The sequence below is a fragment of the Bradysia coprophila genome, unplaced genomic scaffold, assembly GCF_014529535.1.
Source record: "Bradysia coprophila strain Holo2 unplaced genomic scaffold, BU_Bcop_v1 contig_297, whole genome shotgun sequence".
NCBI lineage: Eukaryota > Metazoa > Arthropoda > Insecta > Diptera > Sciaridae > Bradysia > Bradysia coprophila.
In genome coordinates, this window is record NW_023503555.1 from 1722006 (window position 1) to 1736154 (window position 14149).

General features: G+C 33.6%; 1 protein-coding gene across 1 annotated transcript; it reads left to right on the top strand.

Annotated features, from left to right (window-relative positions):
• The first annotated feature begins 5379 nt into the window (after positions 1-5379).
• On the top strand, positions 5380-14149 carry LOC119078743 (facilitated trehalose transporter Tret1-like). The gene is made up of 10 exons (XM_037186439.1): positions 5380-5459; positions 5541-5773; positions 10822-11018; positions 11075-11210; positions 11275-11460; positions 11529-11698; positions 11759-11878; positions 13193-13491; positions 13557-13803; positions 13866-14149. Exons 3-10 carry the CDS (start codon positions 10824-10826, stop codon positions 14088-14090), a joined length of 1578 nt encoding a protein of 525 aa, XP_037042334.1. The 5' UTR covers positions 5380-5459; positions 5541-5773; positions 10822-10823; the 3' UTR covers positions 14091-14149.

The following is a 14149-nucleotide window of genomic DNA, read 5'->3' on the forward strand; positions in this document are numbered from 1 at the left end:
TTAAACCCGACAATTAGTATAATGGTTGAACATTCCTAATACTTGAAATTCAAAAATGTGTCCCGATCAAAACAAAAGAAATATTTTGCTTGTTGTGTTCAGGAATCGGGAACACTATAATGCACATTTTTTATTATAATGCATAGCAAAGCGATTGTATTAATCACCACAAAAAAAAGAAGTAAAATATTCAAATTTACCAATAGAAATGGATGAGTGAAAGATTTAAAACGTTTTATTTATAAAAACCAAAATGAATTTAAATAATCACTAGCATAGGGAGTGCAATAATAAGAATTAATTTAAAAACAAAAAAACTTTTTAAAAATTAAAATGAATTTCAAAAATTTATATATCAAAAGAACTTAACAATAAACTTAAATGAAACAATAAAACTAGAAGAAAATGTGAACAATAGAAACGGTTACTAGCGTCGAGTGTAGCATAAAATTAAAAGTCTTTTCCAGTGAAAATTTCAATTCGAAATATTTATAGAATGGAAAACGGAAGATGGCCTAAAATCTTTGTATTGCAAAAATAATGTTCCTTCGTAGTAGACAACCCTTTCAAGCGGAGCTCTAAATTCAAAAATATTGTTTTGAGCTCGTTCATTGTAGGACGACTTTCAGTCTAAGGCTCTGAACAGAACAAAGACGCGAAAGTGGATGTTAAATCCAAGATGGAAATGGCATGGCTGCTAGTCGAATAAGTGGTCTTCCGCACCTGCTACCTTAAAAGCTATCTGTGAGACTAAAACTGTGAGCAGGTCTACTTCATGGTGAACCAAAAGTTTGCGAGCTTGTCGTTTTAGCTTCACATACGCAGAAAGAATGAACACCGACTAACAACCATGTCATTTACGCGCCGTTTTGCAAGACAATTGATTTTTTTTCCTATACCAGGGATGGACCTGTTCTGAGTCTTAGTCCTGACATATAAAAGAAATTCTGTTCTTATGTGGATTATGGTCGATGATACAGTTCAATGCGACTTATTATATTCAAATCACATGCAATGGAAGCGAGTCGTCTTATCATGTACACTACTCGTTAGCATTGCAGAGAGTAATGACTAAAGTCCATCAAGGTTACTACAATAAATGGGAACCAATTGACAATTGAAGTAGACAGTAACGTTATCAAAGGAAAAGTTGATTTTTCTTTAGAAATATAAGGAACATGGCTATGATGATCATCCTATACTCATTTGTAAGCAAGTCATGCGTCACATAATAGTTCAATAAGATTTTTCTTTAAAAAATTTAAAATATTCCATAAAATAAAACACCAAATCGCACAACCATTCATTCTCTTACGCACTCACTAAAAAATTAGATTTATAAAACAAACAAAAATTTTAGGAATGATTAAGAAACCAATTTTGAGCTGAATCATTCAGCTGTTTTTAGTGTACAAACACGCGTGTTTTCGTGATAATACAACGTGTGTTACACCAAATCACGGTATTGTAACGTGACAAACATTATTGTCGTTTTTGCCTTTTAAAATATCAATAAAAATGTAAGTTGTGCAGCACAACTTATGCTTAGTGCTTTCTTATTTTACTCCTTATTCCTTCAGATGGAGATCGGGATCAATAACTGATTTCAACTGATTAATCGTAGTATGAACCAGGAATTTCTCCAACGTAAAGTTGGTCGAGTAGTAGGCTTGACTTTAAACAATGTTGATAAAACAGGACTACAAGACATAACAAGCTTTGAAGAAACTTTCGATCACCTCATACGTATCAAACTTGATTCAAATTAGAATCTAACGTTTGCAACCTAATGCTCAAAGATTCTGGAAGAAGCACAAAAATTCACAAAAAAATTTGTGTCAACCCGAGAGCCAAATCAATGGAAATTTAAGGACATTTTTGCAGTGACTATTTTTACATATTTGCTAAATTTTCCAGAAATTTCCAAAAAAATCATTTTTCCGAAAACATTTTTGGGAAAATTAAGAAAAAATTAGGAAAAACCTCGAAAAATATAGGAAAATTCATAAAATATTGGAAAATTTTTTCTCAAAAGTAGTCAATGCATTTCAATTTGGATTGATTTCTGAGATCGATTTTTCTTTCCCGACCACGAATTACACTACGGAATGAAGTTAAAATTTTGATTTAATTTAAATCTTCAAATTTTATTCATATCATCAACCAGTTGCACAATCTCATATCATTGAACAAACAAATATTTTTCTTTCTGTATTTAATGCTTGCCATTTTGAAAAACGCTAGTCTTTTTGCTATAAACATTTACGTCATATTTAATAAATAATAAAAAGTGAAAAAAATATGCGAAAAATGCAATGAATTAACGTTAAACGTGAAAATTTATTGAACAAAAAAAAATTACTAATTTCGACTAACACATTTGTTTGCCACATCTTCTCCACTTTTTTCACCCAACACATCATTCTTCATTTTTTTAAATCAATATTTGCGGATATTAATTCAGCAAAGGAAAAACTTTTTTAGACCACAAACTTTAGATTCCCCTATCAATCATTCACATATCACCTGCATCATAATACATACACCCCGCAACCACTCAAAACATCATTGATCATTGCTAAAGAATATAAAATTATAAAATAAAAAAAAACTTAAACTTAAACAATATTTATCACAAAATTCGAAAGTGAAAAAAAAAAACAGAATTTCTATTTCTACAATTTCTACAATTAAAACTTTAAAAAAAAAAATGAAAAAAGTAGTGGAAAATATATTTTGATTTAAGAATTGAATGTTTTTTTAAGGTGTAGTGTAATGAAACTTAAAAATAAATTTAATTAAAGTTTTACGTTTTAAGGAGACAAGTCCCAAAGGAAAAGTGAGATCTTTTTTCTTTTGGGAAAAACTACTACTACTATTATTGCATCAATAAATCGATCAAAAATAAACTAAAAATATTCTTTTCATTTCAACTACATTGTGGAGTAGTGGGAGTCGTGACTGGTTTGAAACTGCCACCCACTGGTAAAAAAAATCAATTTTTCGGCTGAAGCGAAACAGACCTCACCGCATTTTGAGTCCATCATAAGGTTACGGATTTTATTGACGTTAATATTTGAGCATAATAGTAAGCCACAAAAAATGTTTTAAAATACTATTACATGACTGGGATAAAACGATGACAAGTTTTCGTGTGAATTTTGTTGATCCGAGACGAAGCCGAGGTCAATAAACACACGATAACGAGACTTTTCATTTTTATCCCTAGTTATTCCCTTGACTGAAAGTCATGGGTCTTACGGATGATAAACACTCTAAAATGTTTGTCACACAATGTTCACTACTATGATTGAAAATACTTGAACTTTTTTTTAATTGACGGGTAATTAAATTCCTGAGGTTGGTTTCGAAGATGGGTTATAACGGACCGGTGATCTCTGAGATATTCCTAAAAGAATTTTTGTCTTGTCGCTTGATAACACGATAACTCGAGTAATTTTCAATGGATTTCCAAAAACTTTTTTTTGTTCGACGGGGAATTACATTCCTGAGGTTAAGTTCGGAGATGGGTTATGAAGGACGGGTGATCTCTGATATATTCTTAAAAGAATTTTTGTCTTGTCGCTTGATAACACGATAACTTGAGTAATATTCAATGGATTTCAAAAACTATTTTTTGTTCGACGGGGAATTACATTCCTGAGGTTAAGTTCGAAGATGGGCTATAAAGGACGGGTGATCTCTGAGATATTCCCAAAAGAATTTTTGTCTTGTCGCTTGATAACACGATAACTTGAGTAATTTTCAATGGATTTCCAAAAAAAAAACAGATTATCTGTCTAAATAATAGTCTCCCTATCATACGGAGTAATTTTCGACTTTCCAAGAAAATGTTGTTTGATAAGTACTGAAATAACTCGGGCTAATTTCGTTAATGGAAAATACTGAAGTAATAATCTGTTATTTATTCCGAAAAGACTTTTATGTGTCATTTATTGTTGTCTATGCTAGAAAAAAATCAACGAGTGTGAACTCACACGAGTTGCATACTTTTTTCATGATCAAAAGAGGCCGAGTTTCAGTAGATTTAATTGCTAAAAAAATTCTCATAATTTAGAAAATTTAAACGAACGTGAAAATTGAACAAGTGTGGACTTTGCGGCCAGAGCGAAGCGAGGGCCGTAATCCACACGAGTTTCATTTTTGTTCAAAACATAATCAAGAAATCTTTTCACCACCGTTTATAGCAGACAACGGGACTTTCTGAAAAATTTTTTGGAATATAATAGAACGAATGCGCAATTTATAAGAAAATAAGAATTTAAGATTTCGTAACTTGACAGTTGTCATCTTAAAAGTTACGAATCGTATGGACAGAGTGCAGATTTTCGTATTTTCGTAACTTTAAAGAATTCGTAACTTGACAGTTCTTGTAGGATTTTATACACGCAACCGTCAAGTTACGAATATTTATTCAGTCAGTCAATGGACCTGACCCACCCATAAGGTGGGGCCTAGTGTAATGGATTTTACATGCAGAGAGCGTCGAAAGTAGTGCTTGATACATAAAAAGTATGGTATTCGACGCATGTAAAATACAATTTTTATGTGTTATACTTCCTTCCTTACGTTGTAAAGTTACAACATTGTTAAGAGTTTTATGCAAATTACGGCAGTTAAGTAAGTAAGTCATGGTAGCACGAGTTGGGGTGACACAATTGTATCAAAAAATTAATTGTTGGAGAAACTGGATGGGTATAACACATATCGACTCGAACAGGCTCTGGTCTTGCTAGTATTTCTGAGACCATTTCCATTTAACTTTGAACCAATAATGAAAATATTTCATTCAGTGGGAACATTTAGATAAATAAGAATCGATGAATGGATGTTTTCCATGGAAACGACAAGAAAGAAGTCGATACAATGAACGAAAACAATTCAATCAAAATAAAAGGACAAAGGATGGATGAAGAAGGATAAGAAAGAGATTTTATTTTGACTTAAGAATTTGTTGTAAGAAGTATTTGCAGAGTCAAGTCCCACCAAAACGAAATCATTTTTTGAACATTGACTTTAACAAACAAATTTTGCACGCAACACTACAGAAGATCACTAAGCACCAAATTTGTTCAATAAGAATCTAAATTCTTGTCTCAACACTTGCACACTACACAATAACACAGCATCAAATCCACGTCCAAAAAAAAACTATCTTTTCCAATGAGAAAACAATAACCAACGAAATAGAAAGTTCCTTTTTAATTTTAATTTAATTCAAAAGCGCGTTAATCATCCAAACATTCACCAGTAACGTATGACGGCACTCAATGTTCGTATACTATTCATGAAACTTAAACGAATTATTATCAGCGTCGACTTAACGGATGATTTTGTTTATCGAGCGACACGCAATGTAACAAAGTTAAATTAGCTGCAATAAGCTCTTAATTACTCGTGTCTAATATTGTAATCAGACAATTTCCAGACAATACAAGGTGATAACGTTGAGCGAGTGAAAACAGACGACAAGTGTTTCAAAGATTGTAAAGTTTTCTATTTCTTTTTATTAAAATTAGTGCTACGGTTTGGATTGGAAATAAATAAATGGAAATAAAGCTACAGAACTACAGCTGAAGCCACAACAATGATCATTTTGCCAAATATTACTATTTGTGTATTGCTATGCGGAAAGATGCTAAAGTATTTTTAACTCCCGCATCGTCGTGACATTACTGATTAATTTAAAAAAAGAACTTACTGTAAGACAACAAACGCTGAACAGCGCATGTACTAAGTATTTATATACCCGGTGAGTTACTTATGTGCTTAAGTTGATTTGGTTGAACAATTGAACATTCATAATAACAACTGTTTAGTGAATTCAAACGTGACTAAAATCTTAGATTCGAAAGAAGTTTCATAGGTTTATATGGATGATTAAGTTTTAGAAAATTGAGTCAACCATTCAAGTTAATTGATGTTTTTGATGCTGCTAGACTTCTATGGTTTAGCACCTGAGATAGGTGTACATATCCTCATTGATTGTCCTCTTTACACCAGGCATCTCTGGATGGAAGACGCCTTATCGATTTCCTGCTGAAAACTGGAAAATTCCGGTAACAGTAGAAGGAGTAAAGGTTGGGAGTAGGAAACAAAGGATCTTTGATCTGGGCTTCTGCTTTCATTTATTGGAAATCCTATCCAAACTCTGATCTGTTATCTATCTAGATTTTATGAAAGTGTATGAAATGACGAAGCATCCAAGTCAACTGACGAAAATAGCCAAGATGATACCAAAAATAGAATTTAAGTATAAATTATGAAAAATACACACGAGCTTATATCGTCACTTCACGTTCGAGCGTGTGTCAGGCGGATCAATGAACAGTAAAAATGTAAACAGATAATGCTATTGTGCTGAACAAAATGTTTATTTACTTAATTTATCTCAAGTAATTAATGTGGTTCATCATAAAGGCAGTAAGTGTTTCGTAGGATGAATGAAGCTGTACTGCTTGCTGTGTTATTGTAAAATTTACTAGAGATTCAGCAATTATTACGTAATTTGCACTCACATCTGGACTGGTAATTATTATTATTAACATGCGTGTCAATCGAAAAATGTTCATTACATAAAATGACATTAACTTTTGATGGCCTTAGCATGCAAAGTGCAACATTTAACTAGGGTGTAATAGTGAAAAGTCACGCTTACGTGTAATCATTGACTTCGGCTTCGCCTCGGATTAACAAAAATTCTCGCTAAGCCTGGCTTTTCACTTTTCCTCCCTAGTTATATAAATGACTATAAATAATCCGACAGTAAAAGTTCTGCAGTGGGGTGGCATGTCATAAAAAAATCCTTTGCACCTATCCCGTATTCCGTACTATATCGACTCTTGCTACTACTTAATATGACAAAAAAAATAGATTTCCATGCATGTGAACAATGAACATAATTCAACAGTTCTTTCTGTAAATGGACAATGTATACAATTTAATAGAGTTTAATCTCATAAAGGCATCGAACCGCTCTATCAGCGACCGCTTTAAACATTTAATCTTCGTTTATTGAATGGGAAATTCCATGGTGCGATTTTTATTCGGAACAATACAGCGATAAAATCGCGTACATCAACAATACAATGTTATTTCCTAGCATATACCTTTTTATGTTGTAAAAAAAACGTGAAAAGAATTCGATGGGTCAGATGTAGGATCGGCGTGGAAAGACAGAATATGTAAGGAGCGATTGTTCAAAGACTTTTTTGTTTTAGTTAAACAGTTTAACTTAAACTCCCATTAATAAATGTTAGGCTTCACCGTTTCGGTCGTTATTACATATTGAAGAGCTAATCTTTCACTGATGGGAAGTAAATATTAGGATAGAATAGAATCTATTACTGGAATTGATCAAAGTATTTTCAACAGATTAAATAAAATCTTTTACTTCATTTAGTCTAACATATGGATTTTTCTGTACAAGATTACGGGCGTCAGAGCTCGTTACTATTTTTTGTCTTCTGTTAATAACTGAAGGCAATGGTGTGTAAGACTTTACCTGACGACTATCCAATCGAAACAAGGTTGCACCCTTTTCCTCAGCCAAAAAAAAGTCAGAGAAAGTAGGAGATAATGACTACTTTTCTGCACCTTCCGGTTAAAATGTTTATCAAGAAATGGTTACACATAACGAATAAGTGATTTACATAGCCACAAGTCTTTAAACCCTTATGTAGGACGATAATGTTAGTGCGGCGGGTCCATGGCTTTGTAAAGACATAAAAATAGTGCAAATTATAGTACTTTGAACCAGTAATTAATGTTGAAACGTAGATTTTAAAAACAATTACTAGCCCTTAAAAAACCCACCGTTAACCCCTCCACCCCTTTTCAAAGTTTTCTGTGCAGAGGCAACTTTAATGAATTATTGTGAACTGATTTCTTCACATATTATAGTGATATATATAGCTCAAATGAAATCGGAAGGTTCAAGTAAAGGTTTTTTTCAGGATCTTAAAATTTTCCAAAATTTTCCGATTTTCCACAGATTTTCCAATTTTTTTTCAGAGATAGTTTTTAATTTGAAGGTTAAATTTAAATATCTTCAAAAAAAATTTGAAAATAAAAATTTCTTTTTGGAGTATTGTTTAGTATTTAATTCGCCACCACTTTCCCAAAGAAACCACTCTTAGATTTTTCCAAACCTAGCTGCCAGCTGCCATTTTCGTGTTAAATTTGAGCCATTTTGAATGAATTTTTTTGGTCAAAAAAACTTTTTTTAATTTTTTTAAGGTCGAAGCATTATAATTTGATCGATTCTATTCATTTTTAAATAATTGTAGTTTTTCAAGAAGTCATTTCGAAAACATTACAGTATAAAAGCTTACACATGCGCATTAGAGCTGTTTACTCGCGGTATACCTGCGGGTAATCCGTTCAAATGCACGTGTCTAAGCTTTTATACTGTAATGTTTTCGAAAAGATTTCTTCGAAAACTACAATTATTTAAAAATGAATTAAATTAGTAGAATCGATCAAATTATAATGCTCCGACTTTACACTGAAAATTTTCTCAAATTAATTTTGGACCAAAATGCACTGAAAATTTTCTTATATTAATTTTGGACCAAAATGCAATAAAAATTTTCTCATATTAATTTTGGACCAAAATGCACTGAAAATTTTCTCAAATCAATTTTGGAACAAAATGCACTAAAAATTTTCTCATATTAATTTTGGACCAAAATGCACTGAAAATTTTCTTATATTAATTTTGGACCAAAATGCAATAAAAATTTTCTCATATTAATTTTGGACCAAAATGCACTGAAAATTTTCTCAAATCAATTTTGGAACAAAATGCACTAAAAATTTTCTCATATTAATTTTGGACCAAAATGCACTGAAAATTTTCTCAAATTAATTTTGGATCAAAATGCACTGAAAATTTTCTCATATTAATTTTGGACCAAAATGCACTGAAAATTTTCTCAAATTAATTTTGGACCAAAATGCACTGAAAATTTTCTTATATGGTTTTGGACCAAAATGCACTGAAAATTTTCTCAAATTAATTTTGGACCAAAATGCACCGCAAATTTTCTCAAATTAATTTTGGACCAAAATGCACCGAACATTTGAACGGATTACCCGCAGGTATACCGCGTGTAAACAGCTCTAATGCGCATGTGTAAGCTTTTATACTGTAATGTTTTCGAAATGATTTCTTGAAAAACTACAATTATTTAAAAATGAATAGAATCGATCAAATTATAATGCTTCGACTTTATTTAAATTTAACCTTCAAATTAAAAACTACACCTGAAGAAAAATTGGAAAAACTGTGGAAAATCTTTCAATTTTGGAAAATTTTAGGATCATGAAAAAAAGCTTGGACTTTCCTTTTTCATTTGAGCTATGTATCACTACGATAGGTGAAGAAATCAGTTCACAATAATTCATTAAAGTTGCATCTACACAGAAAACTTTGAAAAGAGGTGGAGGTGGGTTTTTTAAAATCTACGTTTCAACATTAATTACTGGTTCAAAGCACACAATTCTACTATAATTTGCACTATTTTTATGCTATGGACCCGCACTACCTAGTCTTGCTTTATCCGTGGTACAAAAAGCTCTGATGAAAATATAGAAAAACGTGTTCACCACCTCTATATCAACTTTGAATCACAGATAGCTTCAATTTCAGTTCCATATAACACATTCGAAGTTTAGTGGTTTTTAGTGATGTGGCAGAACATTTTCACATGTATGAAAGTCTTTATAACGTCGTCGTTAACGGTCGGTGTACCTAAGCCTGGTGGAGCCTGGTGGCTAAATGGGCCAAAATGCAGTCAGCGATTTCGACATTGCACAGAGAATTTTCAGAGACTTTGACGATACAGTAAGGAATTTGTTATCGTCTTATTCCTTCGTCAAGCGAGTCGCCACCGGTCAGCAGTGGGTTTAGATATTTTAATTTTATAAGTTGGCACACATGCATTGGTACATTACACCACCTGAAAACCCGTGGTTCCACCTACGTAATAAGTGATCTATCCTTAATCTATTTTCAACGAAGGTTGAGGCGCTTGCGGAAAAAATGTCGATACTTAGAAGAACAAATGGCACTAGAAAGTGGTAACAACAAAACGTAGCAGAAACAATATCCTTCTTATCGTTGAAAAAAAGCGAGAAAAGCGTGTTAGTTAGTTTAATGTGTGGAGATGATGCTACATGTAGCCGCCCATAGATTCATATAGCAGCTACAGATTAATTTAATTATAAAGCAAGAAGCTACATTTTGCTAATAACTTACTGTTGTCGATAACAGACGAATACTAGTACAGCGATACACAAACAATAAAGGGTGTTTGCAAATTTAAAAAAAAAAACTCGTTTTGCTAGTTTTGATCTTTATCTATACAAAATCATCCCAACGGAAAAATATTTCAAAACATTTCGAACAAAAACGGCTATATGCCCAAAGGAACGCGATTTAATTAAGAAAATTATTTTCGGTGTAATTATTGAAACACTTTGTTAGCTACCTCCAAACATGATGTTGAGTGGAAGAACGCAGCTGTGTAAAAGAAACGAAAAAGGGTTGTGAAAATGTGAAAGCCAAAAGGAAAAACTGTGGGGGATGGGGTGGTGTTACTACTGACATTAATTTAAATGCGGAAAATACGTTAACGAAAGCAAATGGAAAAAGGTTGAACGACTTAACCGAATTAGACTGTTAAATAAATAAATGTTTTTGTTTTCCATTTAATTAATATTGACGATGTTAATGATGTTTATTACGGCGATTAAAATCACAATTAAGTTTCCTTAATAATGTTTCACCCCGTACAGCAATGACACCCGCGGAAAAGGAAAGTCAGACCAAGAGCACAACTGAGATGTCACACAGCTCGAGCGGAAATAATGATTACAAAGACGATTTAACATCCGAAACATCATCACTTCACTTATATCATAATGAATGGGATGAACGGCAATTAGAACCGGTTCAGCCCACAAAATTTAATTTTAAAGACTCAGTTCCGCAAGTAAATTTCATCATAATGAGCTGAATGACCTGTTCTAAGAATTAAATTAAATTCAGAGCTTAGCCACCGGTATAGTCAATTTGGTAGTAATTCAAGCTGGATTCAATATGTCCTATTCAGCTATTCTTCTACCACAACTGTTAGATCCAACGAGCGACATTCATGTAACACGAGATGAAGCATCTTGGATAGGTAAATGAACATTGCGAACACACATGAACAAACGAAATTCCAAATCGACCATGTAACATTTCAGCCTCGTTGGTAACGATATCACTCCCAATAGGCTCATTAATCGTCGGACCGTTAATTGATCGATTCGGTCGTAAGCCAATTGCAATATTAACAACGGTACCATTTCTAATTAGTTGGATATTAATTGCTACATCGAAAAATGTTGGTACCATTTACGCGGCCCGTATATTAGCTGGCATGGCTGCAGGTATGTAAATACTTTGCAAATTAATTTAGAACCAAAATTCAGTTGCGGTTTTTTATGATTATCCACAGGACTGACGACAGTAGCTCTAATTTATGTGAGTGAAATAACTCATCCGAAAATTCGTCCAGTTTTACTCTGTTTGAATAGTGTGTACGTTTCGTTGGGGATTCTGTTGACATGTGTATTGGGTATGTTTTTTGGTTGGCGTGCCATAGCTGGGATTTACGCTGCTATTACGGTAAGCCATTCTGCAAATGAAACATTTCAAATTGTAAAGTTATTTCGGATTTTCCATAAGATTGTCAGTGGTATGCTGATGTTTGTTCTGCCGGAATCACCTCGGTGGCTGTTTATATTTCGGCCGAATAATTTTGAACGGACAAATAAGTCATTACGATGGATTTATCGACGGTATGATGTAAGCAACGATTTTTGTTTGTTTATTTTTCGTTTTCTATTTGATTGGTTTTATTTGTTATAGTGCGACCGACACTTTTTGCTTTTTCTATAAATATTTTTACTAGATTCACAGATAAAAATAGTTTGTTCAAATTCTATCAAGCAGACATTCAAATAGTATATTCGCTCATTCGGGCGAAGGGGGACTACATATGAATAGTTAAATACAGTAACGGGATGTGTCACATTAGCGAATTATAATAAAAATGAAATTTCTTTCGTTTATCTACATTTCGAATAGTCTTCAGACATGTCCCGTTTCTGCATTAAACTATTCCTATTAAGTCGTACCCTAAGCTTATTTAGCACTGTTTCACATACTTCTACGAATGGTATAACACTATCTTGTGTACAATTTGACTAGCCTCAGGTAAATCACATATAAGCTGAATAATCCCTCGTCAACGATATAAGAATGAAAAAACGAATGAATGAAGAATGAACTTTTGGCTAAAATACACTTCTACCTCATGTGACCCTGATCCCATATGAACCCCTATGTTGTAGAAAAGACAATTGTTTTGTTGATCGGCGAGCTATGATTCACTTCAGCAGGTCATACTCTTCAATGAGTATATAGAAAAGAAACGGGCAAGATAGGCTTATCCCCATGTATACCAAGAAAGGTCACAAAAGTTTACCTAGACAAATGAATTCCAGCTAATAAAACTTTGATCTTTTGTGATAGAAGCCTACTCACAAGTGTTATTTTAGGCAACAAGCCGAAGGTATTGAGGCATAGAACTACATTTGTTGAGAAGCAATTACCGAAGCATGTTGCTCAAAAACACTCGAGTGAGCTGTCTAGTATCACAAGGTTGTTTCCATGCTATTGAAATAGCAGTATCTAATGTATTCTGGCTTATTGCCTGCCCCATGCGATTTGATTTCGAGTAGTGGTGCCCGAGCCTCGCTTGTCCTTAGAAGTCGGCGCCCCTGATCATAAAGTAATTCACGTAAAACGAACCGAAAATATTCTTCAAGTAATGGATCATTTTCGCAGCGGGTAAACTGCTGTCTAATGGTCAACTTTCGCATAGGGCAGTCAATAAAAAATATTTCTTTGTGAAGCTTTCCGAATAAGTGGACCAAAGCCGAAGTTGTTTGAATTCAATTTTTTTATTGTTTTGGGAATTTTGTTAAAGTACAGCTTTTAACGATCAATCAGTACACTTAAGGGATTTTGGTCCCAACCCCATTAAGTTACAAACAATCTGAGTAGGTGTACACGGTGTACACAAACAATGAAACAAAAACATTGCTTGATTTACAGATGTACCAACAGGAATTGGAGCATGTGTATCAGCAACCATTAATAAAAGAAAATGCCGTCAATGCTCCCAGCGAATCTGCATGGTACGAAATTTATTTGCAACCTCGAGTGTATAAGCCGCTGATTATTTTACTGCTGATATTTGTGTTTCAACAAATGTCGGGAGCGTATGTCATCATATTTTACGCCGTGAATATATTTCTGGAAATTGGGGGAAATTTCGGAGAAGGCCTTAATGAGTATGGTGCTCTCGTGCTGTTGGGTTCGGTTAGATTTATTATGTCAATAGCAACATCCATGTAAATACCGTCGATGGGGAATGTTCACGAAATTTGGTTTTATTATCCCAAAATTGTAATCTTAGATTTTCACGTAAATGCGGCCGAAGACCTTTGCTGTTCATATCCGGCATTGGCATGTGTATTTGTACACTAGTTGCTGGTCTGTATATGGCAATTAAGCGAGAACTGGGTAATAAGTCTAATGAAGCCGAGGATAAAGGTGACAATGATATCATCTTACTGGTCGCCGTTTTGGGCTATGTCACATTCAGTGCGCTTGGGTATTTAGTCATTCCGTGGACATTAATTGGAGAACTGTTCCCCACGGAGGTAAAATTCGAGTTTGTCTGTCTATTGCATTTTCGGGGAGGTGTAAAATGTCAATGTTATAGGTGAAAGGTAAGCTGGGCGGTTTAATCATTGGAGCAAGTTACGTCTTCATGTTCACAATCGTCCGAATCTTTCCGTTTGCCTTGGACTGGCTGGGAATAGAAGGACTTTTTTTCATCTTTTCTGCAACAAGTTTGGCTGGTGTCATTTTCATTTATGTTTTTCTGCCGGAAACTGCTGGAAAATCACTGGACGAAATTGAACGTTATTTTGCTCATGGGCTGTAGGAGGACTACAAAAATTGATATAACCTGTGGAGATAATAAAGACAGATTGAAAAGAAGCA

Bases quoted from the DNA above. Each gene is read 5' to 3' on its own strand.
- LOC119078743 (XM_037186439.1), top strand. From the start codon at position 10,824: ATGACACCCGCGGAAAAGGAAAGTCAGACCAAGAGCACAACTGAGATG. The intron at 11,699-11,758 runs GTAAGCCATTCT...ATTTTCCATAAG, and splicing joins GGATTTACGCTGCTATTACG to ATTGTCAGTGGTATGCTGAT. The intron at 13,492-13,556 runs GTAAATACCGTC...TTGTAATCTTAG, and splicing joins ATGTCAATAGCAACATCCAT to ATTTTCACGTAAATGCGGCC.